We start from the raw sequence: 27,307 nt of genomic DNA, 5'->3' as shown, positions 1-27,307 counted from the left end.
CCGACTGGACACAATACCCTATTTCGCACCGTGTATCTCCCTGACGGTGCACCAACAGAGCAGAATCCCAACCGGAGAACGGGAAATTTTAGAACCGACTGAACTGAACGGGTTTCTGTGGGACATTTACGGTTGTAGATGCACCCACCTCCTTCTAGCGCAAGCAACCAAAGGAGCTGAGTATAACTAGGACTGGGCAAGTTGTGGGACCAGCAGAGAACCATGCTCGAGCTGGCTTCTATTCCTTGCCATACGGTGTTGCATCTTCCACCCCCCGAAGCTGGAGCCCCCATGGCCGGTGACAAGTGGCTTCTCCCATAGTCTTAGTCCCTTCAATCTCGTCGTAATGCAGATGCTGAATTTGTGCTTCATCAAAGTTGTGATATGCGTTCCTCAGCCCAAGACTCGTTGTCTGAATGAGAGCATTTTCTTTGGTGTAATTTGCGCGGAAGATGCAGTCTTCGATGCTGGATGGTACCACTCTGGAACCATGACCACGCATAAAGACTACGGCATGGTCTGGTCCTGTCAAACCAGAATGTCTCTTGGAGAAAGACGATGCGAGTGCCTGCCCGAGAGGAACACTCCGGATCAGGAGGTCGCGGATCTCGTCTGGTTGATAGTGCTCTGCAACATCATAGACCGGAGTTGAAGTGTCTAGAAAGACTTAAGTGGGGCCAAGCACAAATCAGGACTATCCGGGGGTTGGATGGATTTCGCAGAGCGTGTTCACGGACTGTCAAGTCTGGTGTACCATACCTAAGATCCTATATGGAACGGCAGCACTTGCATGACTGTGTACGATGCTATTGACGGCAGGATACATCTTGTAAATCTCACTGTGGATGTATCGTTCAATATAACCCGGGGGGGCATTTGCTTCGACTGCAGAAGCGTCAGACACATGGTAAGCCAGTAGATCTCTTTGAGGGAAGAGCCATTGGCAGGGGCCATATTACGCGGCATGATGAAGACATCAGGCTGGTTTGGATGTCCGAAAGAGAGATGTCCGTACGCACGCAGGATGCTGCTTCATGTCAGATGGCTCAGGCAAGCCCACTGCTATAGCAAGACTCCGTTACTACTGGTAATGAAGGATATGGCTGCCTTTGATGCACGTGTCGCAAAGCTATTTAAGGTCTCACTGCTGGTGCTGCTACTGAGTTGGTAAAGGCCCCGAAGAATCTGCAGGCGAGATGGGCGCGGTATCTCGCACGGAGGTCGAAACTTGAAGCTATAAGCATAGAAAATAGAACTTTTGGATAGTACGCCCAAACCTCACACGTCAAATTCAAGATTTGGGTGATAGAACAGGCAAGAAAGTCTGTATTATGGCGCGTTCTGGAGGAGTTTATTGCCTTCTCAATAGTAAGCGAGCACCGTTTGCACAATACCAAGCCGGATCCTAACCTCATAGAAACCGAATGATCTTATGCGTTTGCTTCGGTTCCCACTTGCCGTGGGCTCGTCGGAATCGGAACAGAGCGTTATATATCTATCGGACGTCTATCTAGGTTTCCTTTCCCTATGAGTCTGAACTGCTCTCCAATCTTCCCTTTCATTCCCTCCTTTTATTTTGTTCTCAGCTCGTGCTTCAAGAGCTCAGCTCGTGCTTCAAGAGAAAATACCATGTCAGTAGCCCCCGTCCCAGACATCGAGGGTCTCGAGATCGACGGAAAAGGAGAGCCCAGATTACTTCGATCCTACACGCTCAGACTGGTCGGCGACTGGGGCGGAGCCAACTTTCACCGGATCTGCTCATGGCTCACGCAGGAGTTCTGTGATCGAACCGGTCCCGGAAGCCGCTCCGCGATCTGGAGCCTACGAGATGGAGGCCTAGACGGGTTGAAGCAGCTCAATGAAGGAGCCATCGACCTGGCCATTGCCACGCCAGCCGCGCTGATGCGACGAGCCCTTACAGGTGAAAGCCCTTTTACGACAGCGATGCCGCACTTGCGTGCCTTGGGTGTGCTCCCCCAGAACGACCGGATGGTACTCGCTGTCGACCCGAATTACGGCATCAAAACCTACGGAGAGCTCCGGGAACGAAAACCAGCCCTGCGGATCGCCACGTCGGTCGATGACGGAACCAACTTTATCGGATACGTCGCCAACGAGTTCTTGAATGCTCACCAGATTTCAAAGGCCACTGTGGAGGGATGGGGAGGGGTTTTCCTGACGGCTCAAAGGCCAGAGCAGTGTGTGGCGCTGGTCGAGGAAGGGAAAGCTGACGCTCTTCTTCAAGAAGCCATCATGACACCATGGTGGAGCGGACTGATCGAGACCAATAGACTGGTACCACTACCAGCTGAACCAGACGCCTTGGAGGCGCTGCAACAAACTCTTGGACTAGGAGCGAACTCTCTCCCGGCCGGCTTTTGGATGAACTTGACCCAGGAAATCCCGGCGTTGGATTTCTCCGACTTCGTCATCCTGGTTAGAGACGACATGCCGAAAGATGTGGCGTATCTTCTTGCCTGGTGCCTAGTGGAGACGAGGCACATGATCGAAGGACAATACAAGCATCTCCCCCCCGAGAAGAGCCCGTTGAGTTATCCTCTTGAACCAAAAAAGATAGCACGCCCTCCGATTCCGCTCCACGAGGGTGCAAGGGAGTATTACTCCAAGGCTGGCTATCTATAGTTGCACGAAGTAACCGTCGAAGGGTTCCGGAAGGGTTCCGAAACACAGATGAATCCATCCTTGCTCTTCTTGCAAACCAACGTCAGAGTTCGATTTATGACGGGGAAAAATATTCATTGGGAAAAGGACCCGCGGTAGTCGCGGCAGTATAGATTTAGTCCGATCTCATCTCAGTAACCCCGCGCGAGGAAGCTCATGCCCAATTTCATCTTAGTATTCGACCGTCTGCAGAGAACGTGAAATGAAAAGAGCCATTGCCGCGAGAAAGACACCCCCCGGTAAAAATGTGGAAGAGAAGAAAGTGCCAGGTCCTATGACGCCGCTTTTCCTTTAAACGTCAACGTTGCGACTGTCGAGACAACCAACTTGTGCATGTGCCAGAACCCCGGGATATACGTGGCGCACAGACCTCTAATGATTCTGTACCCGAGAATGGGGCCGTACTTCAGGCCGTTGTCGCCGTTCTTGCTCGACACACCGACTGCGGGCAGGGCGTCGAATTCTCTGTCGCAAGCCAGGTCGACGAACGCAGCGCCTAGGTCGCCGTAAGTCACGGTAAGGGTGGCTCGGTCGATGTTGATCTCGTGCCCGCTGGGTTCGTCCTCGATAAGGCCGTTGGGCTGCACGAGGACGACACTGACCAGCGGCGAGGCGGCTAGAAAGACCGCTTGGCCTCGTCGCAGATCCGCGTAAGGGTGGACAAAGGCGGTTTTGATTGCCCAGTGGATCACGGCCGGCCGCACGGCAGCCAAGGTGGGATTCCACGTCGCAGACGACAGAAGCAGAACCCGCGGTCGCTGCCAGTCTTGTTTGTCCCCCCGCAACGCCTCCAGAGCGGCAATGACCGTCCTCGCACCGTCCTCGATCACGCTCACGCCCGGGCGATTGTCGTTTTCACCGAGGGTGAAGACGACCCGCTCGGCACCATTCAGACACTTGCACATGTTTTCGACGTCGCCGAGTGGGCCCTGAAAGATTGAAACGCGCGGATGCGAAGGCAGCGACGGGAAAAGGTCGACGAGCTTCGTGGCCGACCGCACGTAGATTCGTATATTCACATCCTGAAGTGGAAGAAGTCGCTGCAGCACTTCGCGCCCTGTCTTCCCTGTCGCGCCGAGGATCGCAATGGTCGTAGCCATGGGTTTAACGAAGAGTGACGCACTCGGTGAGGGACGCTGTGACGAAGTGAAGTGGAGTGTAAAAAGTCCAGATTTAAAGAGTTAGGATTCCTTCCGCCGTGTTAATGTGAGGCCCTTGAATCTCGAACACCGAGGTTGAAGTTCGAAATATACGTCGGAACCTATTCTGCCCCGGTGCGTTTGAAGCCGACATTGCTGCTCAACAGCCGGGTTGAGACTCTTCCAGCGCCCAAGATACACCCACACATGGGGCAATATGGTAGGGTTTTCCCCGGCGGGCCCGAAAACAGGGAAAGCTGGGGAAGTAGAATCTGGAGAGACGAGACATGCAGGTCCAAACAATGCTCGCTGTCCTACCCCGCGAGGAAACTGAGGTCGAAGGTGTCGCGGAGAAAATACATCGAATAGGAAGCATTCCGACACGACCGAAGCAGAGCCGCTTCGGGATTAGTTCTGATTGGTTAGCTCGCTCCGGGTTCCGAGCCGCTTGGAGATGACGTATTTCAAGGCATGTGTGTCATACGTGTCATTTGTGTCATTTCAATATTTTGCTCGAGGGGATGCCTTTCGAGCTCCGACAGCAACATGCATTCGTCGTATACTGGTGCCTCATCCTGCTTCGACCCTTTTAGAGACCTAAAGACGGCGCTTCTGCCCGCTCATAGTCGTGCACATCTAAGCTTCGCGCTCTCAAGACTAAGTGCCTGAGCTGTCACAAGGCAAGGTGGCGGTACTGGGCTGGCGTGGGGGAGGCGATTTGGCAGGTCACATGTCAGCACAAAAAAGGACAGGCTGTAGCTGGCAGGGTGGACGACAAGAAGGACTAGCTGAGCATTCAACAACGACGACAGCGAGCACAATAGACAGTTGCAGCCAGGGCATGCATGCTAGGCCATCGTTGCCGGCGTGCTTGACAGTTCACAGTGCCGGCCGTGTGCCATTATTTACAGTTCGAACAGAGTATTCTATAGTTTTTCGATACCGTCTACCTATTCCTGAGCATCCTCTGTGTCCTGTTCCACTCCTCAATGCTGCTGCCGTGCTAGGTGCTCGTTGCCCTAGCTGCTACTTTTCTGTGGGTGGTGTTGGTGGCGGTGTTGTTTTGCTAGCGCCGACTAGAAAGGCATTCTCGATTACCGACCTGCCAGACAGGCCCCTGTGCGTTGTTGCACGTGCATGCAGAACCTAGAAGTGCTCCGTCACAGTGCCAGGGAAAAATAATGAGTGGTGTTGCGATGTCTCACCTGACTGACCGTGTCGAGTACTTGAGCGTCACAGCGAACGACGGCATCTATGGCGAAAAAGGAATCATTGAGTGCCCGTACCTCCTGCAGGGTGTCTTGAAGACTGCCTTGGTATATGTCTATATACTCATGAGGATGTGGGTGTCATAGGATCGAGTATCGGCAAGGGCCTCAGAGGTATCTGCCACAAGAGGATCACACCCACGGACACACCAACGGAGCATTATATTGCTGGATTAAGCCCAAGTCCCGCCAGTATTTAAATCTTCTATGGTATCAGAAATCGCCGTCTGTATACAAATCATATAAAAACTCCGCCAATCTAACTATTTTCCAGTGTTCTGAATCAATCACGAAGGCCAAATTATTCAAGCGGCGCTCAAGCTTCACCTGTGACATCTGCCGCACTCTTTCTGTTTGCAGCGCGCCTTCCGAGCCAGATAGTTGCACCAATGAGCAGGATGGCGGTGACTAGCACAACAGCAGCCTGGGTCGCGAACACCGCAGTCAAACCATCCTTCGCAATCCAGCTTGGCTGGAAATAGCCGACGGCAAATCCGCCGCATGTTCGCCACATGTTGATGATTGCGGACACAACTGCAGCGTGTGTGGGATATTTCTCGAGAGCAAAGGCAGTGATGGCAACCATAGTGCCCACCAAACCGATATTCACCATGACCCACCCAAACGCAAGTCCAACCCAGCTTTTCCCGTAGTTGAGGGTGAGACCATACGTCAGTAAGCCACACACCATGCTTCCAATGGGGAACCACACGCCATGCAGTCTGTATTCGCTTCGCCAGTGGGCCTTTCGCTTTCCACCGGAACCATTGTAGATCCATTCATTGAAGAAGTATCCAAAGCAGAAGCCCAAAAGGGCGCCGATGACACCAGCAAAGCGGATGGAGGCATCCTCAACATTGTCAAAGAGGTAAGGCGGCGCTCGCACAAAGGCGTCAATAGTTGTGGTGATTCCGATGGGCCATGTGAAGTTGATCATGGTGGAGAGGCCGACAAGGAGGATGGGGAGAGTGAAAGTGAGCTTGATGATGTCAACAGTCGACTCCGAGAGCGTCTGTGCCTTTGGTAGGTTGGTGTTCCCAATACCCAAAAACCCCTTGATCCGGTTCGTTTGCTGGACGCCCGTTGATCTGTTATAGTATGTCTCGTAGCCGAAAGCCAGGATCATCAGCGTAGAGAATCCGTAGAGGCCTGTCAGGACTTTGAAGCAGTCACGCCAGGAGCCGGTGCCTTCGAGGATGTATCCCGCTAGAGCAGGGAAGAGGAAAGGGCCAACTAGGAAAGTTGTTCCCCAGATGTTGATATATCGTGGCCATTCGTGCGGTTCATACATGTCGTGGATTATCGGCAAGCCAATCACTTGAGGGACTGTTCCGAAGAGACCTTGAAGGGCGCGTAAAGCCGTGAAAACAGACCATGACTGAGCATAAACACAGCCTAGTACGACAAAGAGGGTGACGATCTGAGGATAGAGCCAGACTGGGAGGCTGGGATGAAAGTCAGCAATTGCGGAGCTCAAATGTCTCGAATTTCAGACAACTGACCGGCCGTATGCGTCAATAAAGGGCACAGCAAATATACCGCCAAAGCCCTGAAGCAGGATGCCGTAGTTGAGAGAAGTGGCCGAGTGCGTGATAGAGGTGTGCCATTCGAAGGCCTGAGGAGCTACCAGAGTTGCACCCCAGGTCATGCCTCTTTCAACAGTGTCAGCTTCAACAATTTCCAGAAGGGCAGGGACGACAAACATACCCATCAGCAAGGATTGAACTGGACATCAAGGCGAGGAACAAAAGTCGCTTCTTCGACGGATTCCAGTTTTTCGGGCTTCGGCCGTCATCTGAATCCTGCCCGTCGAGGACGCTGGGTTGATCGGTTTCATTGCTGAGAGCGACCACTGTGCTTTCCGTGTTGATATTCTTCTCGTTTACAGATGTCTTCTCACCAGCACCCGATGATGAGGACGGTGCACTCATGATTGCTGGAAACTGTAGAGGAGAATAAAATTTGGCCCGGCTGAAATGGTATAGAAAAAAAATGAAGAGAGCGGCGGTGTACTGGAATGAACAAGGCACAATGGAGAGAAGATTGTTCAGAAGACGAAAACTCCCAAGATTGTTCTGGAAAAATAGTGAGCCACAAGCTCGTCTTACAACGTGGTTAGCTAGCGCTCCACGACTAGCAGGAGTCGAGGGCAGGTAGGGACTTGAAAGTACTCGATCTCTTTCTACTACCGAGTAGAGCAACCGACATTGGCCTCATCTCCCCCGCCTCGCGTAGAGGAGATATGCCTGTTCCGCTTAGGAGGCAACAGAACAGAGCAGTCTGCCCCGACCCTGTGTTGAACACCTGGCAGCCAAGATTCAATAGGTGCATGAGCCGCTTCGAGGCGGTCCCGGGGACGGGGGTCCTTTCGAGGCAAGGTGTTGCAGATCCGGTCACCGGCACGGCCTAGGCTTGAGCTCGCGCATATGAATGCAGCCCTAGGAGAAGTAGAATGCGCCAAGATGCATGAGGAGGCTGATAAGACAGGGGAATACCTGGATAGACGGGCTCGACGGTTGGGTCCTGCAACGCGAGATAAAGCATAAACACTTACATACCTAGGGCACCATAGACCGTGCACCCCGAACAGCGTGGATACTTCCGGTGAAAATCTGCTAGTTAGGCGCTTTGAGTATGGTATGCGTCTGACCAAGGGGCCTTGCAAGGGTGTACAAAGCCCAATGAAGATGCTCCTTGGTTACCACTCGAAACAAGTGTCAAGGAAGGTTTTTCCGGGAGATTGGTTGTTGTAAGGCAGAGAAGACACCCACTGAAGAAGCAGCCCCGGTGAAAGCAAGTATTTACAGAAATAGCAGACTTAACAGTTCCTACATCAATAGACACCGCGTTGCTGTTGCTGTGCCTGGTCAGTTACAAAGACCGGGGGAGCTCCAGAGACAGAGGGTTAAGCGAAGAAGATCAGTCCACCGTCCACACAAGCTACGAGCAGGATTCCTGCCAGCCGCCGCCCGTCGCAATAAGCGGTGGATCCCCGGGAACTTCCGACCGTGGTGGCGGATCATGTACATCTCTCCCCGAGTGGGGAATTTCAAGATAGATATGGTACCCAGTACCTAGGTAACCCTCAAAGCTTCGGTATTTGTACTTGTACAAGTAAAGACAAGTTTCGGCCCGTAGTGACCTCAAGAAATGCAATTCCATAGGTCTCCAGCGAAACATTGCATTAACTTCTTTCGGAAGAACGGCGCTCTCGGGTCTGCCAGCGACCTCGGCCTTTCCATGATTTCATTGGGAAAGTTCCTTTCCGATCGTGGTTGATTTAATTGATGCTCGACTGCCTGTCTGTGCACGCTCTGTCGAATCCGAGGAGGAAAATGAGCGATCCAGGGGCAGTTCTGGCCTCTACTGTAACTGCAGTAAGAGCATCGAAATCTAGCATAACCGCAGGAACCAGAATAACGCCCGTGATAGGTCGCGGCCCTTGGGTTTATCCCGGTGGCTATCCATTTCAACTTCTTCCCCCTGCTCAATCAGATTGGACCTGTTGCAACGGCCGAAGAGCTGACCAGAGCGTCCGACGCTGAGAGGAGTGATGAAGCCAAACGGTCCTCACCGCTATGTAGGGCCCTCTGTCGCCACCACAAGAGCTTGCTGACCACGATCCCAGGCTTGCGGCTAACAGGTCTGAGCAATGCTGAATACCAGAGTGTTATCTGACGTCTGCAGAGGATACCATGTTCGCGATGGCTGGTCTGGGCCTGGTTGACCTGGTTGACGATACCACATACCGGATCAATCCCATGACTGCTCACATGGTGGCAGTGCCATCGTCTCTCGACGGCATGCTGCATTTGTAAGTGTTCCAGCCGGGAAAACACATCCAGTACTGAGGTTTTCAAGCACGACAGAGCCTCTCTGGTCAGCAGCTTTCTTGATGAGACAGCTCAGAGACACAAAATTCGAATATCCATTCCAAGAAAACAAAACACCCACCCAATATGGATATAAAATGATTGACGAGCAGAGATTTGTCAACGAGCACACTTATTCCATAATGCACATGCAAGGACGCATGCCGAGCTTCTCGTCCTTCATGGAAGGAAAATTTGGCCGCTTCGGCACGATGCCAGAGCGGGTGAAGTCCTTCGGATATGATCTGGAGTCGGTCTTGAAGAGCGAAGCCAACAGCATAGCCATCGTCGACATTGGAGGCGGACGGGGTGAGATGCTTCTAGAAGTAAAGGAAGCGTACCCTCACTTGAAGAAAGAGCATCTCGTCTTGCAGGAGTATCATCCGGACCAAAAGAATGCGGACAAGCTGACGATCCAAAACTGGGATTTCAAGGACGAATCACCGGAGTCGGTCAAAGGTGCTCTTGTGTATAGCCTGACACACATCTACCACAATTTGTCAGACCTCGAAGCCTTGCGACTGATGAAGAAGATTTCAGATGCGATGGCGCCGTACTCCAGGATGCTGATTCATGAGTTCGCAAAAAATGCCACATATGGGAAGATGCACGCGACCATGATTCAACTGTACGCTGGGAGAGTCAGGAGTAGTCGCGAATGGAAGCAGATGGCGGCTTTGGCGGGCTTGGAAGTCACTTTCGAGGCATATCCTGTCGCCGGGGAGGGGCTTGTTGAGATGAGAAAGGCCGGAACATCCGAGGGGACATCCGATGTGGCGGCCTAGATTTTCAGGGTGATAGTTTGTTTGTGCCTGATTCTGAAAGGAGCATACACTTCTCTTTCCAGGAGCCCCCCTGGTCAGTGGCTGGCGTGGCGCTCTTTTCGAGACACTAATCCATGATTTCGGGGTTCCAAGTGATAGAGTTTGACAGTACTCGGTACGAGGTACCTATGAGCATCCTGCTCTTAAGGTTGAGAGCTTGTGAACCTTTTTTGGCCAAGATTCTCTGCCCTTTCCCTTCTAGACATGATCGCCACGGCTGAGATGTCTCCCGCAAGAAGCATCAGGGGTCCAATGCACCTTCGCTCACTAAGTACCTCTATTTCGCTTCCGATGATCAGCAACATGTCGAAATCTTCCCCTAGCTAGGCCTCGTGGGCTGACCGAACTATAAGAGGGTCAGAAACGTGTCAAATGAGCCTGGCCTTGCTTGCTTCAACTAAGGGACTAGCTTGAGAGGCTTAGTCTAGTGGCGTTCCAGTAGTAAGTCGTCCGTGCATCGCGGCGGTGGTGCGATCGACGAACAACGGATGAGACGGGCCGGAAGGATCCTTGCTAGGGCAGAGACTTCCAACACGAAAAGCTCCTCGTCGTGATTAGCGAGTTTGGTGTCAAAGGGAGCGACAACGACCGGGTTGGGCGACACCGACCACTGACAAGTAGCAGAGCCAGCAATTGCAAACTTAGCGCAGAGCAATCTTTTCTTGGTGTCCTCCATAGAGGAAAGAACTTCGATAGGCCTCTGTTGCATGGGCCTCCTTGTATTTCTGGGCGCAAAAGAGCGGTAAGAAAACTCTCCTCAACGGAGCAAACACGCTGATTTCGCAACACAGATACTATTGATCTGTTATCTCTCGCCCCTTTCAGATCTTGCTCGGCAAGGGACATTGAACGCAAGGCCAAGTCACAAAAACACATGGTTAGGGAATTTCTCGAGTCTCGGGATTCCCATTCATTGATGGATTGGGCTCTCAAGAACGCTAATGTTGTGGGCAAAGGGGGCTGGCAAAACAATCAGATATTCGCTTTCCCCCGGAGATGAGAGCCCCCAGCAGGCCCTTGTTGCAAGATCCACGCAGCGTATGAATTGATCAAGGTCTAGGCGCAGTAGCCTCGCATGTTTGAGGATCATGTTTTCTCCCCTAGGATCCCATGACAAGCCGCTAAGGGACTGCTCCAGGTCTGCAGGAGCAAAATCGATGCCGGACTAAGTAATAGGGGGGTTCGTTGGAGCTGTGCCGAGGGTTCGTTTCCAGTCTGCGAGAAACATGGCCCTCGGGACTAATCCCGTCCTCGTGCTGGTCGGACTGCGTCTGCAAGGGACAGGACAGGGCTCCGTATGAGGTTCGAATCGACTGAGTAGGTACGTACCGAGTACTGGGTACCCTATGGGATAATACAAGCCTCTCTCCCGCAACCCTACGATTCTTGCTCAACGAACGGCTTCTTTCGGTGTGAGCAGCAACATGGACGTGCCACGACCTGACGGTCCTGATGTCAACAGAGGTATTTGAAATTTGCGCACCCGAGAATCATCGGAACAAAAACTGACCACCCTCGAAAGGGACGAACATCTTTATAGGATGCTGGGTACTGACTGGCTTTGTATTCTTCGTCCTATTATTTCGTTTCGGTGTGAAAGCTTGGATTTCATGGCTCCTACCAAATGTGTCGAGGCCACAGCGAGTATGGGGTCTGGAGGACTTCTTCTTCGCCCTCGGTTACGCCTTTGATATTGGTCATATGGCATTGATATGGAAGAGGCAAGTTCACAGATGATCCACGTTGATTTTCCCTCCCTGCTTCCTAGGCTCTGACACGGTACCACCACACAGTTGGGAATGGGGATTAGGGAGGCATTTCTTCTACCTGACGCCGATTCAAAAGAACCACGCAATGAAATGGGATTTCATCTCTCAACCCCTGGCAGTCTCTGCTTCGATGTGGTCGCGAACCGGCGTGATCCTCTTCCTATACACATGCTTTGCCCAGAATCGAAGAAGTCTGCGCGTCATCGTTATTGTCTGCCTCGTGGTCCAGATTGTCGCAAACCTCTTCACAATCTTACAAATATTCCTCCAATGCGGGCCCAATCCCTATCGCCTTGTCAATAGAGCAGCTTACTTCCATTACATGTGGGATCCCCTGCCGGAAGACGGCTCAGTTGTCTGTCAGGCACCGACGGTGCAAGCAACTGTGGGATACGTTCAGGGAGGTAAGTGGATGTTGTCCTCATGTTGAGGACTGAATCTGACGGCAGAGCAGCTTTCAATTGTATCATCGACTTCACCTTAACCTATCTGGCCGGTTTTGAGCTCTGGCAGTTCATGTTCCGGGGGGCTCAAAAGAGCCGGGAAAATTCCTTTGTCACCAGATTCAAGAGACTCGATCCACGGATCCGGACTCAACGGCTGTGGCAAACGTTGCTGATTTGCGGCCCGTTGATGTTGTCGGGCGTCGCGTCGATAGTCAAGACATACCTTCTCTCAGCGCTGGGAAGCAGGCTGGATTTTACCTGGAACATTGTTCCATTTATCCTCTGGGTCAAGTGAGCACACACACAGACTCTCTCTCACTCTCACACACACATATACACTCACACAGGCACCATAATGTCTGCAGTCGCACCGCCGTGTGACAATGATAGCTGACTGTGCGCGTTGTCCAGGATCGAGAACTACTCCATCCCGATCGCCACGACGGCGCCAATCCTGCGGCTCTTCATCCGCACCTTCATCGACCAACGCGGCACGGACAAGGACTACGGGCTCAGCCAGAGCGGAGGTGTCGGCGGCCGGTCAAAGTCGGGGACTCAAGCGATGGAATTGAGCAACCGCTCAAACACGAGGTCCCACATCCGGCGCGACAGCAAGGGGTTCGTGCACATGCAAGAGGCGGACGAGGGCAGCAGCGAGACGGCGCGTGGGCCAAGCAGGCAGGGCTCGGAGAACAATTTGATTGTTGTCAACGAGAACGAGATCCGCGTCAAGCACGAGTACGAGGTGCGCGTCGAGGACAAGAGCGACGTGCCCGCCGCCGTCGTGAAGAAGCCCCGTGTTCAAAGCGGCGGGGCTTGGGCCTGAGCGTGAGCTGGTGGTCGGTTGCTCGGCTGGTACGTAGCCAGGTTGGTCCGATCTGACGACCTGGCAGGAGGCACGAAGAATTCGGCAGCAGTGTCGGGTCGCGTACCGTGTTGTCCTGTGCGATGCTGTAACTGTTCTCCCCTCTCGAGTCCACGACAACCTAGCAGAAAGAGAGGTGCTGATGATCTCCCAGTCCTCTAGTGTTTCTGTCCCCAAAAAAGAAATCGGAAGGCGAAGGCGAAAAATGGGGGGAGGGGGGAGGGATACGACGAGCTTGGGTTTGTTGTCCGTCCCATTTTGTTTTGTGTACGAGTAGATGTATCGGCGAAAAAGGGGCGACGGAGGGAGGGATGGGAGCGATGTACTTAGGTCTCGTGGCATAGAAGTCAGTTTATGTTTTGCGAAGTTCAAATCTTACCAGGGGGAAAAAAAAACATGTCTGTTTTCTTCTCGATCTCTGCCTCTCTATCTCTCAAGTTAAATCCATCTCATCCTTTTTGAGCACATCTCGCCAGCATCTCGTTTCCATCTTGTAAGTAGTGCTTGCAAATTCCGTACTGGTTCTGATCCGATCACGTGTTTGATCCTCTTTCCATTCCTTTTTTTGCCTTTTTCTTGTTCCCTTTATCCTCAGGGGCCATTGGCTACTCTGAACTTCCACTGGCTGCTCCAGTTCTGCTCTTCTGTGACGGCTTTTCCACCTCACCGCCTCTGTGCTGCTGCTGCCGCGGCCCTGGTCCTGCTTCTGGTCCAGATGATCTTTTCCTCCGCCGCTTTGCGCGCCATGCTTCGAGTTGTGACTCTGCTTGGCGGGGCCGTCTGTGCTGCACGCGTTGGTCTCGTGGCAGGATGATTTCGTGCTGGAGGGTTTCTCGCACCACCACCACCACCACCACCACCAGCAGCGCCTCTCGCTCTGCCCTTTTGCCCCTTCCTCCCACCCTTCTTCGTCTTCTTGACGACTCTGTTGGCTTGCTCTTCTTCTTGAGCGTCGGCCTCTGGGGCTGCTGCAGCCTCCGCGGCAGCCGGTTCTGCAACGAGAGGGGTCTGGGGGCGAGGGGTTGGAGAATTCTGTTGCGCAACTGGAGAGCCCTGTTGCGGAGCTGAGGAGTCATCTTCAGCGGCAAGAGGAGTTTGTGACTGAGGTGGAAGTGGAGGCGGAGGGGAAGGAGACGTCTGCTGCGCCGCTGGAGAATCCGGGTACAAAGCCGTGGCGGCCTGTTGTGTCTCTGGCGGGGATTGGGCCGCTGTGGAGGCCTCTTCTGTGGCCAATGCCTCTCTAGAGGATGTCGGCGACGTTCTTTGCGGTGCTGACGGGCCTGCCTGCGGAGCTGGAGGCGGCATCTCTGGAGCTGGCAATGGCGGCTCCGGCGGCGGCAGATACGTTGCTCGCAGCGTCAGCTGACCCTGCGTCGAAAGTCTCTCTCCGTTCCACTCTGGGTCAACGTCCCAGAACCGGACTTGGTTGTATGCGTGGCCACTTCCCATGGCAGCCGAGACAATGTTGGCCATACCAAGGCGGTCGACCTCTGTAGTAACTAGTTGATTGACCATGGGGTGGTCGTCGTGATTGAATGCACGACCGCTAGGCGTCAGCGGGCAATTATCCTTGATCGAGGGGACATGCAGGCTGAAGCTGAGCTCTTCGACCGCCAGGACCCTCAGCGTGGTTGGATCGACTCGCGCGATCTTCCATGGACCTGGGACCTTGGCGCACAAGCTCAACAACTCGTAACGGGACTTGTAGAGTTGTATTTCTGGTAGTGGCTTGTGCTGCCACTCCGTGGGAAGGCGGCTTTTCAACCAGGGATGGTTGGCCAGATGGTGGTTGTACCTCTTCCAGGAGTAGCTAGGAGTCAGCATCCCTGGCGCTAGGTCGTCTCTGTACCGGTGCAGTCGAGTCCACTGGAATTCCGGCAGGGAGCCGCCCGTTGTGTCTCGAGCGTGCTGAGCAAGGACCCTGACAGCTTGACGGAAGCCCACAAAGGCATTGTAATCCTCCGGGTTGGTATTCATGATGTTGAGCACGCAGTTCCAGTCTCTGAATGGTGCGAATGTTTTGTTTTGATCAGGCTGGCCACGGCCTTCCAGGACTTTCGACAGGCAGGTGTGGATGCCCCTGAGGTCGTTGATCATTGCTTCAATCTGCTGCGTGCGCGATGGCGGTGGTGGTTGTTCTTGAGCAACGTCCATTTGCCTCCTGGTCTGGTACTCTCGCTGGGCCTGTTCGTCTTCCTCCTTGACAACTTTAACATCTCTCAGTTTCCGTGCGGGCGGATTTCCAGGCACTTCCCAGACGCTCTGATCGATCGGTCTGGCTAAGCCAAGGTCTCCGATGTAAAAGTCCGGGAGCCTGCTCTCCGGGGTCGGGAAATGCAGGTAGATGTTGCTCTCTTTCAGGTCTCCATGGGAGATGGAGGCGTTGCAATGGAGGTGTTCGATTGCTTCCAACAAATTGTCAAGAAGGTGCCAGACAAGCACTTCGGGAGCCAGGATGCGCTCGCGCTCGAGGACTCTGATGAACCGCTCGAGTGTCCCGCCGTTGCAGTACGAGAAGAGCATTGAAGTCGCCCTGAACTCCTCTGCACGTGGGTGGCCTTGAGGGAGCACCTGGAAATCTTGAGAATGCACGAGGGTCGGGATTCGAGGATGTGGGCGATAGAGGCTGACTTCGGCACAATATAGGCCGGCTTTATGGCTTGACGTTGCAGAGGTGGCCTTTGTCTTCTTCCTCACATAATCCTGGTTGTTGACAATGGAGCGAACGATGGAGGTAACTCCCTCGGCGCCTGCGCCGAGCGAACCACAGAAGAGATAACCGTCTTGTTCGGGGAAGAAGACTGCGTACTTCTCGGGAGCCATTTTTTCCAGTGGTGAGATTGGCGGACTTCGAGAACTTGCAGCGCAATAAAGTGAGCAAGAGACCTGGGAGATCTAGAACCACTTGATGAGCAGTGGCAGAGAGAAGAATCGGGGTTGCTTGAGCTTTAGATCGACCGTCGGCCGGAAAGACACTTTCTTCAAATGAAAACCAGGGAGGAAGAGACTGGCTGCTTGGAGAGAAAAGACAAGAGTGTATATATGATACTTGCGAACAAGTTTTTCAACTGGAAGTGTCTGGTATATTAAGGGTAGAAGGAACAATAGCTTGTTGTTCTAATTTTGAGATAGACAGCATCAATTGAATAAAGAGACTGTGTGGCCTGTTCGGATCAATACAATGAATCACATCTCCCTCCTATTGTGATGTCAATGTGTGGAACTGAACTCCCTTGTTGTGAAGTCATTGTCACTGTAAATTCAATGTTCTGGCCATGAATAGCAGTTCTCTCAATGGCGAGGCTCAATGAAAAAGGGGGTGCGGTAGAGCATTCACGTGACCCACCGAGAGGTTGACCCTATCTGGGCCTGTTAAACGAATATTTGCTCGATCGGCGGAAAATACTGACTGGAACGCATTTTTCGTAGGTATGTGTCTGCCGCTGATTTGTTCGGATCTCAGTGGTGCTGGTGTCGTGTGTCCAACTGTTGCTGGTTTGCAGAGCTGCACACATTCTCCTAGGACCACCAAGGCTGCGGCGCGTTTGCACCTTCACATCAACACCACCCCCTTCGTTGCTTCCCGTGCGTCAAAAGAAGATTAAAGACGGATAGGGTATCTTATACACCAATCGGTATCAGAGAGTTGTCGCAAGAATATTACGCGGTCCGAGGCTTAATGTCTGACATACTGAGTTAGAATCGCCCTGGGAAAATCAACGATTGGAACTGCATCATTTCACTTCTTACTGCGGTCTTCGTGGACAGCCTTCAAGCGCCTGAGGGCATACTATTCTTCTCTCTGACGCCGCGATTCTCTTTTGGCCTCGTGACTGTGGCGCCACCAAATCCCGACAGACCACACCGAGAGTATCTTGGCCTCTTTTTCTTCGTTGCCTCGTTGAAGTGTTCGGTTCTTGCGCACGACTTCTTCTTGTCCTCGCCAGAAAGCAAACGGTCCAAAAGCGGTGCTTGGAAAGCATAGTCTAGTGCCTCTGCTCAATCAAACCCACGACACCAAGCACGGTGGTCAGGAATGAGACCAACACCATGAGACACTGTGTAAGAGCGGTGCCGGCTTGGGATCATTTTTATGGAACTTCGTCCATAAAACACCAAAGATCGCACATAAGATCAAGCTCAGGAGCCTATGAGCTCAATAAGCCGGCCATCGATGTAATCAACTGGCTGCATGCCCCATCCTTTGTTCGAGAGTAAGCCATTGGGGACGACAAGTTGGCCTTTCAGCTTTCTTGGTACCAGAGTCAGGATCCTCGAGTGCTGTAGTGTCTGCGAATCCCAAAGGCAAATTTTAAGATACATGGCAAAATCGTCGTGGCATGGCTGGTACTGCTCTTTGTCCTTGGCGGATCCTCCCTCTGGACGAATCTGCACATACTCGCTGTCTAAGAGCAACGCAAACATATTGAATTGCGGCAATTTTGCGTAGACTCAAAGTCCGAAGTGACATGCAAGGCATCGGTCTGGAAATCCGTCGCAACATACCGAAATAGTCCAGAACTGTTTGTATTGACCTCGCGCGGCTTGATTGCTCAAGTGAAGGTATCCGTGCAACTTTCCGCAAGCAGGTGAGATAAAATGAGTCTCGACTTTGATCATTTCGAGAGTTCGTTCAGAGCTGCGCCTCAGAATCGATGTCTGCTGCGGGGTTGCCTCCTGTGGTGGCCGAGAGATCACTTCTACCACGGAGTTTCATGTAGAGAAAGTATCAATGACTTCAAGCCCGTTCTGGGAGCTTTATTTGGAGATGGAGTGGCACCGGCAGCAGTCAGTTGCGAGACATGAAGGAGCCCCTCCTCAAGGATGTGAATCACCAACTCGATTGATTCCGGGTAATCTCTCCAGATGCTGTAACACAGGCGCATCGGAGGCGACTTCGCACAGTGCCTGAGAGTATGTCGGGCTCCTTTCTTCGCCACGTCCAGAATCCAGGAGGCTCGAGCCTCCACATCTGCTCAAGACGACATGGAAAGCTCGGTTCAGACGCTATTTTCGGCGGCTGAGGTTCGATCGTTACTGAGCGTTCGGCACCATCAGCCTCATCTTGCTGGTCGATGAAAGGGCGAACTTGTGCTTGTTTCAAAATCAAGATCGACTTGCTCTTTGGCTGCATTTCTCCAAAAGGGGTTTTGGAAGAGGACGGCTATTTAAAAGGAGCCGTCGCTGCGTGCATCCTCCCGGCCATATTTCTGGCACCGATCGCAGCGACGATGACCGCGCTCCCAGCAAGCGACGTCTGAAGCAAATTTCATGGATGGGTTTAGGCTGCGTCAAGGTGTGACCATTTTTTCGGTGCATTCATAGTACTAGTAGTGAGACCTCGAAGTACATGGAAATCGAGCTCCAGAAGACTTTGGTCGGCCTCTGGGTTCGTTCCAGAGGATCTGGGGGACGAGTGCATGGAGACACCGGACCTCTGTGGTATATCGTGCGAAGAACATCCTTCTCTGCTTCTCTCTCACGCAGCAATCTGCTCCCTGATAAGTTGATTGATTGATTGATCGATGGAAAGAGAAGAGCAGCATATCTGGAGTTACAGACAAGGTTCAAATCGGTGACAGCATACCGCAGTGCTGGGACCTTTCAGCCTAGCTGGATTTGAGGTAGTCCAACATGTGTATTAGTCGAGGAAATGATATTGAGCAGCATTGATGCATGCCTGACAATCGTCTAGAAAGCTAGCTGACGCGGCCAACCACAGACATTGAGAGAAGCGTCAACGGCATATTCTGCTCTCTCAACTGTCCTTCAGATCAACTGAAACGCTTGTGCTCTTGCCATCGATCACACCATGTCCACCTGTCCCTTCTTCATTGAGTCCTTCCTCCCTCAACGCCTCAGCCTGCTCCTCGGTAAGCTGGCTGAGATCGATCGTGATTTGTGGTCCGCGGAACCACTTGCGCGCGTCGACGTAGTAGTACAGCAACGCGCCTCCCCACACGGCCGAGTTGATCACGCAAGTATAATTCATGGTGTCGGCAGCCGGGCTCGGTCCGCCAACAGGGAACATGCACAGCAGAATACCAAAGACCAGGAAAATGACGGCCGCCCAGGCGAGAGGAATCGAAGCTTTGCCCGTGTATATGGGTCCTGGGCTGAATTTCTTTTGTCCCCAGACAACGCGACAGAAGATCGGAGTGCCCCATGCGAGATTGTTGCCCGCAACAGCGAGGGAAAACAGAGCTGCGGCGGCGGCGGGGGCGATCAGACAAAGCAGGCCGAGAATAGCTGCTAGTGTAGCGCAACCAAGCGTTGTGCGGACGGGAATATAGCCAAACGCTTTGGAAATGTGTCGGAAGAAGCTGGAGAAAGGTAAAGCTCCGTCACGAGAAAAGGCCCATGCTTGACGAGAGGCGGCGACCAGGATCGAGACGCCCATCTTAGCAGGTTAGCCACAACAACGATCTCACCAACATGGGAATGGTGCAGATGCTCACCAGGAATTGAACAATCATCAGCAGGGCCATGAAACCCAAAGCTCCATTCTTGCCAAGGGCGTCGTAGTAGATCTGGGCCATCGGCTGTCCGAAAGGCGAGCCCAGAATGCTTTCCGGATCTTGCGACATGCACGCCGCGATAACAATACAACAGATCCACCCAAACAGCCAGCACGAGCCGATGGAAAAAAGGATTCCTAGCGGGGCTGCTTTCGTAGCATTGGTGGCTTCTTCGCTGATATGGACTGCCGAGTCAAATCCACCGATGGTCCAGATGGGACTGAGCCAGGAGAGCATAAAAGTCCAGCCCGAAGGCCAATTTGTCAAGTTCTCAACATGCGTAAAAATGTACGAGGCGCTGTTTCGTTTGTTGGCTCCAATCGGCAGAGCAATGATAGTGGCGAATATCAAGACAAAATTCATCACGACAAACACCGTCTGCATTTTGCCCATGATGCGGGCCATGGTTGAAGCGATGGCAGCATGGCAGGCCACAGTGGCGAGGAAGACTCCGTAGATGGTGCCGTTACTTGGCGTCCAGTTGCCATCACGAGCTATAACAATGACGGAGAGAAACATCAAGGAGAATCCGTCTATCATCAAGTTAGTCATCGGGCGGCACCGAGGCGGGAATAGAGGATAAAGGCATGCGCACAATCAATTGAACAAAGACCTCCCACCAGCCCGAGCGTGTTGCTGTATCCGACAAGGAAGCTCAAGGGATTCCGCCATTTCGGTGAGGCATAGTAATGGGTCCAGTAATAAAGCCTAGAGCCGTGTCAGTTCAAGGGCAGAGCGTACCTCGAAGCAACCGAGCAGCATCAATAAACCACCTACCCGCCACTCGTCGGCATCGAGCTCGCCAGATCGCTCATAGCAAGGCCAACGATGAAAATCCATCCCGAAGCCAGGAACCAGCCCCAAACCAACCCAACTGGCCCCGCCGGGATCGAATACGAGAGCGTACTCGCAATAGAAGGAAGCAAGCCCATGATAGCAAAGGCAATCCCAAAGACCTCGAGCATGCTGAAGTTCCGGCGAAGTTCTTGCTTATATCTAATTAAGTAAACAGTCAATCTCTATCACTTGCTGAACTATAGCTGAAAGTGGCCAAAGAGAAAGCGACCGGGAGGATATGACGAACCCCATCTTTGCTAGAACAGCAGCGTCTTCTTCGCTAGCGAGGTTGGTATCGACGACGAGGGAGCCGCGTCGCTCAGAAGGGGGGTTGATCTCTATAACATCGCGGCTATCGCCTTTGATGTCAGGATGTGCAGCAGCCATGGCGAGAGAGTCGATGTCAAAAGCAGAAGCCGTTTGGTACATGAAAGTCCACTCTCCAGGAGATTGAGAGGGATCTCATAAATGTGCGAAGTCAAACATCGGGGACATGGAAGACTTTAATACCCCTGTGCATCTATTTCGCATGGCGGGGAAGCTTGTGCTAGTGACGCTCAACCAGGGTCGCAAACCAGCGCTTTCGCCTCCAAATTACCGTCTCGCGCGAGGAAGTAAACTGGAAAACGCATGGTGCCATCCTCCACGAACGAGGAGAGAGACTGAGTCTCGGAGTTTCGCGCGACACGAGTCGATAAGTGCCAGTGCCAGTGCCCATGACAAGGAGAAGCCAGTCTAGGGTAGCTGCAGGCTGTTCGTACCGCTCTTGAAGCTGAATGGATGAAGGAACCAGAAACTACCACTCACAGAGGAAGATGCAGATAAGAGCAAAGACGATGTCATGATAAGCATTTCTCGGCCTGCTCGAGCAGCCCCCAACGGTGAAGATCAAGACACTAGCAACGAGGCCAACCGTGCCAGAAGGACGAATAGCTGTGGGTTGGTGGATCGCCATCCCAGCTATCCCACGTTGTGGCTGCACGGAAACCTTCGTTCCAACGGAGAAGCTGGCCAAAACAGTAAACAGATCCGAAGCTGTTGGCTCATGTGGTCCGTTTTCCCGGGGAGAAAGGCACCTAAATGGTATGGGCAAACCGAAGATGTTCAAGGGTCGTGGTTCATGGATCACCATTTGGTCTGGCCTGCTTTAGAACGAGGCTCACTCCATCTTACATGCACTAGTGGCCTAAGGCCTACGATCTGACCTATAACTATGTAAGGCACCCGTCAGGCCTAGAGTGCACTCGACATCGCACAGGCAGGAACGACAGAGACCCGTGGGAGAGTTGAAAATCGACATCGATGATGAGCTATGATCAAAGGCAAAGGACGCGGGTTCGGCTCGTGCTCCCTGAGCCATGCCACTCATAGTCTGTATGAGTTAATCAAATATGACCACAAAGTGGTGTTCATGCTGGTATGACAAGCCATGTCCAAGCAGCTCCGGTAGAGCTCCTGCAAGCACGCCGGCAGACAGATCATTTCCCATTTTCCCAATCAACGAATGTTTCTTTAACAGCAACCAAACCCCCCCGGTCGATATGTCCAGTGGTCACCCGCCCGAAGGGAACTTGTCCTTCCATTCTCGAGGAACAAATGAAACGAATGTAATTCGAAATGCAAACCCCCGATACCCAGTTCGGTCTCTCAATCCTCCTCAAAAACAACCGTCGTCCATGTGTGCGTCTTAGCAAACCGGATTCGTGCCATCAAGCGGACCGCTAGCGGAGCTCAGATCACAGGTCGGATAGAAGAAGGCCGCAACGGCAATGATGACGTAGGCTGCAATGAGCAACGCGCCCTCCAAGTAATTGCTTCGTCCATCGATCATCAGAAAGCTGACAATGAAGGCGCTGGCAAACAGGCTGACGGTTTCAAAAAGGCTGAAATACAAACTCATGTCGGTCTTGATGATCCACCCCAGAATGACCATCAGAGGAGTGACAAAGAGTGCGATTTGGATGCTGCTGCCCAAGGCAATATTGATGGCCAGATCCATCTTGTTCTTGGCCGCAACCGTCACCGCCGTCACGTGTTCAGCTGCGTTGCCAACGATGGGAAGAATAATCAAACCGATAAATGCTTGACTGACACCGCTATTGGCAATCAAATAATCAATGCTTCCAACCAAGAACTCGGCACATAATGCGACCAGTCCTGTGGTGGCTAGAAGAAGGACAACAGCAGAGGTGCGGGACAGATGCGTCTGAGGCTCAACAACATCATCGCTTTGCACCTCGGTAGGACCTTCTGACGACGGTGCATCATGTTGCACTGGTGCAGATATCGAGGGTAGCAATCGGTTACTAGAAACGGTAGGATGGAGGATGTCCGGCATTGAAGCAGTTCGACGCACAGGCCGAGTGGTTGATCGCGGCTGCGAAATGGGGCGAATGGGGATTGCAAGAGGTCTGCCGGTGGCTTGATGGTGAGGGAAATTGGCTGACGTGAATGCCGGCTTGACGGCTTCAGAGATGTTGCGAATGTTAAATGTTCGCTTCACGGTACCATCGTTAGGGATCTCCTGGATATCCGAAGCAAACCCAACCTGAGGTTGTACCGTGTCCGCAGTTGACAGAGAGCTCTCGTGGGTCACCGTCTCAATGACACGCCCTTTTTCCTTCTCCGACTCTTTGCTCTTCCCTTTATCTTTGTCCTTCTTGGAGCGTTTGGATTTCTTCGACTTTCGGTGGCGTCTCCTAGATTTCTCTGAAGCTTGGTCGGTCTGCACTCCGCTTTCAAAGTCGCGAGAGTGGACAGTATGTGTACGTGACCGATGACGAGCCGTCCTTCCTTCTCCGTCGATGTCAGCCTCGTCACCGCTAAACACGGGCTCTAGCTCTGCCGAAGTCGGAGACATTGCCTGGATCATCGAGCCACCATGGCCGGTGAGCATCGATGAACTTCTGGTGAATGTCGTAACCGAGGCGTTTTCTTTCGTGCTTGAAGTTGACTTGCGCCGCTTGCGGCGGAGTGCACGCCTGATGCGTTTGGTTGTTGTGTTTGAGTTGGAACTTGAATCCGTGTCGCCGTCACTCGAACTGGATGAGTCGCTTGAAGAGCTGGACGAGTTCAGGATGTCGGCGAGGACTCCAGGGTGTGACTCTTCATCAATCAGATGCTGGGGAGTACTCTGGTACATGAAAGCGTGGGATTTCAGCGAGAAGAGCAGGTAGAGGATGTAGACCAGCAAAAGCACGACGCTGGTACCTCGTGAGACTTTCAATACCACGTGATCCGCCTTCACAGCGCTCGAGAATGAGGCATGGAATGCTGTCTGTGGACAGGTTAGTCGGAAAGCCCGAGGTTAGGGGGGTTCGTTTTCCTTCCCAAAACTTACTGGCAAAAGGAGACTGATGACGCTCAAACACAGCAGACATGCGCTCATTTGAGACACAGTTGAGTTGTACAGTTGTTCTCGAAATCGAAGACCGCCGGCCACGAAACACATGCCCAGGATCAAAAGCAGGTTCGACAGGATCGAACCGAGGGCGGCGGCTTGGACCACGCGCACTTCTTTTGCTGCGAGAGCAATGATGAAGATAATCAACTCGACGGCATTCCCAAAGGTGACATTCAGAAGAGCACCAATGGTATCGCCCAGTTTGATGGCAACGCTCTCGGTTGCATAGGAGAGAAGGGAAGCCAGAGGAATAATGGCGACTGCATTGATGGCAAATACAGCGCTGGGGCTTACAATCCGGCTGCCCATCCAGTCGACAATAATCCCCAATATGATGCCAACCGGGACAAAAACAAGGAGCCAATTGACCCAGCTGGAGAAGAGGATGCGCTTGACATCGCGGAAGAAACGATTGACCAAGGGCGCTTTGTCCTTGGGGGGAGGATTGCCTATGGGGGAAGATTGCGTTCCATCTCCTTTCTCGTCCACAATCGGTGGATTTTGTTGCTCTTTATCCGTTCTTCCATCGATGGGTTGGTCTGGATTTGTTGCAGGACCAGCTGCAGAGGGGCCGCTCCCAGCATCTTGTCGGCGGGTGTCTAGATCGTGTCGCGCGGAAGTAGATTGGTCCGAAAGGTCGGGGAGATTTCGATGGGGAGTCGGGGACGTTGGCGCTGAGGGAGTCTTGGTCTTAGCCCATGAGATTAGACGACTTGACAGCGGAGGCTCGTCGGCGGAGTCGACCATCGGCGTATGAGTGGGCGTGCAAGAAAATAATGAACGAGGTGTAACAGACTTGCTGTCAAAGCAGGGGCACCGAAAGGGGGGATGATGGTGGAAGGTAATATTATGAGAGGAAAGCGCAAGGAGGCGGGGAGGAGACCTGAGCCTAAAAGGCAGCAGTGCGCAGGCGTGGTAAGTTCGTGGGATAAGCGTGGGAGAGGGCAGGAAGGTCGCGGATCAGTTGCCAACGCGGTGACGGGGCTGGCTCGCTGGTTCTAGGCGTGGATAAGGGTGGTGGGAAGCCTGGTGGCCCTGGGAACAATTCCAAGGAATCAATCGTCCAGTTAAGACGTGGCCAGGGGAGTGGCTGTATGGGTGGTGGAGGTGTGTTCCTCTGCCTCGCTGTTGCGGTTGGTCGCTTGACAGCTAGACGACTTGGGTGCCCGCACCTCGCCTTTTCTTGTTCGCTGCTCGCGCTTCTCGGGGAGGAGGCGTGTCGCCTGCGTGTTCAAGTCGTGGAAATGAGGTATGCCGAGTCTTTAGGCGTTGAATTGGTGGGAGGGGCAGCTGGTGGACGGGGGAGCCGTGGTGGGTTCAACGTGAAGCTTGCAAGTTTTTCCCTGGCATGGGATGCCAGAGAGGGTTTATAATTTTTGCTTGTTTGCCAGAATAGAAGTTGTTTGTGGTATACGAGGTACATGTGATGCTATGAAGGCGAGTCAATTGATGATTGTTCCGCTGTGAATGATCGCAGCCTACTGGCGAGCTGGCGAGCTGGGTACGATGGAGGTGCGGAATCGGATCGGATTATCTTATCCGCGTCCGCTAATCCTTTCTGGGCTGCTCATCAACAGCCCAAGCGGTACTGTACTCCAGCGCCCATTATTGTAACTAGCTAGGTATATAGGGATGGGCTGAGTGGCGCTTGGGCAAAGGCAAGCAAAATCGTTCGATCGCAAGGTCAATGGCGAATCTGAGTTGATAGTCATTTTCTTGGGAGTACTGGGTACGTGTTGCTGTCTGGTGCCTCTCTTGCTTCACCATGGCTCTCAACCATTTGCATTTCCGTTTCTAGTGGCAGCGCAACCTCGAGACTGTCTTCTACTCAGTGGCCACCTGACGCATATCGTTATCGATAGTAGGCCCTGATATATCAAAACTGTAGATCGAATTCCAAAGCTCGGTTCAACGAACCAGAGGTGTAAAAAGATCTAGGTTGTCCCACCTGGGCGTCGCTGTCTGGTGGACTGCGGTGACTTGCCTACCCTAGCCGAGAGATCAATCTGGGTTCAACAGCCGTTGTTCTCAGCGGTCGAGAACGCAGAATCCTTTCTGCTCACACCGCATGAGACACTGTACCAGCTGAGTATGGCATCGCTTGCGTTGAGTATCCTCGCATTCCCAACTAGCCTACATGATTTTTCCTTCATCTAAAGCAGGCAGCTTAACCCTGGAGTTGCCAAAGCTTTTCAATGCACAGGGCATACGCCGCACTGCATGCCAAGTACCGGATAAGTACGGAGGCTTCTCACGAACAAAGGCCGAGGGTGCACTGCTGCGACTGCTATGGTAAGAGTTCAGTGCCGCACTGATCGTGCTTCATGGTTCGGGGAGGGACGGGGGACTTTGGTGGGCCTTTCAGGCGGCGCATTTTCGGGTCAAGCGCCGAAGTTAGAAGGATCACGATTGAGGACCAGCATGGTCTCATGTGGAGGAGGGTCGCATGATCGGAAAGTGCAAGAATGCCATTCCTTTAGCATCGAAGCTGAAAGTGGGTGAAAATAGGGGGTGAGCAGCGAGGCAGAGAAGGACAAGGTAGAAATGATGGAAAAAGGTGGACTGATCATGACGTCCATGACTGCGCTGGAGTCAATGATGTGCGCAGCTGCGCAGCTGCGCAGCTGTGCCCAACACCCCCCCCCCTCCCCCAAGAACTTGGTCGGTCTGGTCGGTATACACACTCTACCAGTAGTGACTGCGTCCTCTTCATCCAGCTGGCAACGGGCAAAGGTCAAAGGTCAATTCTCCATCGCGATTTCCAACCCGGCCGTCTCAATCTGATTGGCAAAACACCTTCTTCAACCACCCGCATGCTCAACACCGACTTTCATCCACTTCCTACCATCCATTATCCACCGTCATTATTATTACAATGAACTGTGCCCAGATTCCCATCCCAGATCAACACTCATCCCTGAAAAGGAACTCTCGGATCATTTTCCCGCCTCCAATACACCCAGCGGTTCACTGTGGATGGCCTGGAGTCCACTATCGAGCTAGCCTCCTGCTCCAACCAAACACTCGACGGCCTTAGTGAACGGTTGTACCACCGAACAACCTCCTCATCCAGTCCATGTCGCCAACCCTGCTTCTCGCCTTGCCGCTCAAACTTTCCTTCCAGCTCTAACCTGCTTACTTTCGGTTGGACTTGTTGGCAAGACGCATGCGGACTGGCAACGCCTCCTATGTCAGTCCGGATCCCTGCCAGCCCTGATTCCTGAAATCCCATCTCGCGACCTGCGAACCTTCCCTTGGCTCACCCTCCTGCGAACCCTCCCTCCCCACTCCGCCACACATTTTCAGCATCTGCTCGGATGATCTGATTTTAGCCACGATTGGCCCCGAGAATGCGCGTTCTGAATGACCCTCCCTCCGGATACCCACGACATTCCAAAATGTCCTCCTTCCCGCGACCCCCTCACCGCTGCCGAACATCTCTCTTCTCCATCATTGAAACGTTCTCATCACTCTGCCATTAGGTCCCCATCTTCCGATCAACCTGGCCTCAAGTACGCGAAGCGATCTTCTTCCAATGGGTCAGCAGCCTCAAAACATGGTCACCTGAGAGGGGAGCGGCGTGGTCGACGGGATGGGCAGGAGGAGGACGAGGACACCAACTCTACCCGTTCGGACATGCAGCCCTCTGCAGGAGTAGATAAAATATCCTTTCTGGAGGCCGCC

At 52.9% G+C, this 27,307-nt stretch overlaps 10 protein-coding genes across 10 annotated transcripts; 3 read left to right on the top strand and 7 right to left on the bottom strand.

Annotated features, from left to right (window-relative positions):
- Positions 1-238: 238 nt before the first annotated feature.
- Positions 239-966, bottom strand: A1O5_10580 (uncharacterized protein; the record flags this gene model as incomplete). Its single annotated transcript, XM_007751156.1, has 3 exons — positions 239-657; positions 760-885; positions 960-966. The coding sequence occupies 3 exons, from the start codon at positions 964-966 to the stop codon at positions 239-241; spliced, it is 552 nt and encodes a 183-aa protein (XP_007749346.1).
- Positions 967-1,629: 663 nt separating this feature from the next.
- Positions 1,630-2,643, top strand: A1O5_10579 (uncharacterized protein; the record flags this gene model as incomplete). Its single annotated transcript, XM_007751155.1, has 1 exon — positions 1,630-2,643. The coding sequence occupies one exon, from the start codon at positions 1,630-1,632 to the stop codon at positions 2,641-2,643; it is 1,014 nt and encodes a 337-aa protein (XP_007749345.1).
- A 311-nt stretch (positions 2,644-2,954) lies between these two features.
- Positions 2,955-3,782, bottom strand: A1O5_10578 (uncharacterized protein; the record flags this gene model as incomplete). The annotated part of the gene is made up of 1 exon (XM_007751154.1): positions 2,955-3,782. The coding sequence occupies one exon, from the start codon at positions 3,780-3,782 to the stop codon at positions 2,955-2,957; it is 828 nt and encodes a 275-aa protein (XP_007749344.1).
- A 1,623-nt stretch (positions 3,783-5,405) lies between these two features.
- A1O5_10577 (uncharacterized protein) lies at positions 5,406-7,020 on the bottom strand (the record flags this gene model as incomplete). Its single annotated transcript, XM_007751153.1, has 3 exons — positions 5,406-6,534; positions 6,592-6,741; positions 6,797-7,020. The coding sequence occupies 3 exons, from the start codon at positions 7,018-7,020 to the stop codon at positions 5,406-5,408; spliced, it is 1,503 nt and encodes a 500-aa protein (XP_007749343.1).
- A 1,773-nt stretch (positions 7,021-8,793) lies between these two features.
- A1O5_10576 (uncharacterized protein) lies at positions 8,794-9,746 on the top strand (the record flags this gene model as incomplete). The annotated part of the gene is made up of 2 exons (XM_007751152.1): positions 8,794-8,903; positions 8,951-9,746. The coding sequence occupies 2 exons, from the start codon at positions 8,794-8,796 to the stop codon at positions 9,744-9,746; spliced, it is 906 nt and encodes a 301-aa protein (XP_007749342.1).
- Positions 9,747-11,639: 1,893 nt separating this feature from the next.
- A1O5_10575 (uncharacterized protein) lies at positions 11,640-12,826 on the top strand (the record flags this gene model as incomplete). Its single annotated transcript, XM_007751151.1, has 3 exons — positions 11,640-11,958; positions 12,009-12,291; positions 12,412-12,826. The coding sequence occupies 3 exons, from the start codon at positions 11,640-11,642 to the stop codon at positions 12,824-12,826; spliced, it is 1,017 nt and encodes a 338-aa protein (XP_007749341.1).
- Positions 12,827-13,528: 702 nt separating this feature from the next.
- Positions 13,529-15,688, bottom strand: A1O5_10574 (serine/threonine protein kinase; the record flags this gene model as incomplete). The annotated part of the gene is made up of 1 exon (XM_007751150.1): positions 13,529-15,688. One exon carries the CDS (start codon positions 15,686-15,688, stop codon positions 13,529-13,531), a length of 2,160 nt encoding a protein of 719 aa, XP_007749340.1.
- Positions 15,689-17,005: 1,317 nt separating this feature from the next.
- Positions 17,006-17,290, bottom strand: A1O5_10573 (uncharacterized protein; the record flags this gene model as incomplete). Its single annotated transcript, XM_007751149.1, has 1 exon — positions 17,006-17,290. One exon carries the CDS (start codon positions 17,288-17,290, stop codon positions 17,006-17,008), a length of 285 nt encoding a protein of 94 aa, XP_007749339.1.
- A 1,333-nt stretch (positions 17,291-18,623) lies between these two features.
- On the bottom strand, positions 18,624-20,607 carry A1O5_10572 (uncharacterized protein; the record flags this gene model as incomplete). The annotated part of the gene is made up of 5 exons (XM_007751148.1): positions 18,624-19,265; positions 19,324-19,916; positions 19,979-20,091; positions 20,161-20,379; positions 20,468-20,607. The coding sequence occupies 5 exons, from the start codon at positions 20,605-20,607 to the stop codon at positions 18,624-18,626; spliced, it is 1,707 nt and encodes a 568-aa protein (XP_007749338.1).
- A 1,300-nt stretch (positions 20,608-21,907) lies between these two features.
- Positions 21,908-24,370, bottom strand: A1O5_10571 (Ca2+:H+ antiporter; the record flags this gene model as incomplete). Its single annotated transcript, XM_007751147.1, has 2 exons — positions 21,908-23,497; positions 23,561-24,370. 2 exons carry the CDS (start codon positions 24,368-24,370, stop codon positions 21,908-21,910), a joined length of 2,400 nt encoding a protein of 799 aa, XP_007749337.1.
- Positions 24,371-27,307: the final 2,937 nt, after the last annotated feature.

The sequence above is a fragment of the Cladophialophora psammophila genome, assembly GCF_000585535.1.
Source record: "Cladophialophora psammophila CBS 110553 chromosome Unknown aczJe-supercont1.20, whole genome shotgun sequence".
Taxonomy (NCBI): Eukaryota; Fungi; Ascomycota; class Eurotiomycetes; order Chaetothyriales; family Herpotrichiellaceae; genus Cladophialophora; species Cladophialophora psammophila.
The sequence above is the reverse complement of the archived record's forward strand: the minus strand, read 5'-3'. Positions and strand labels throughout refer to the sequence as shown.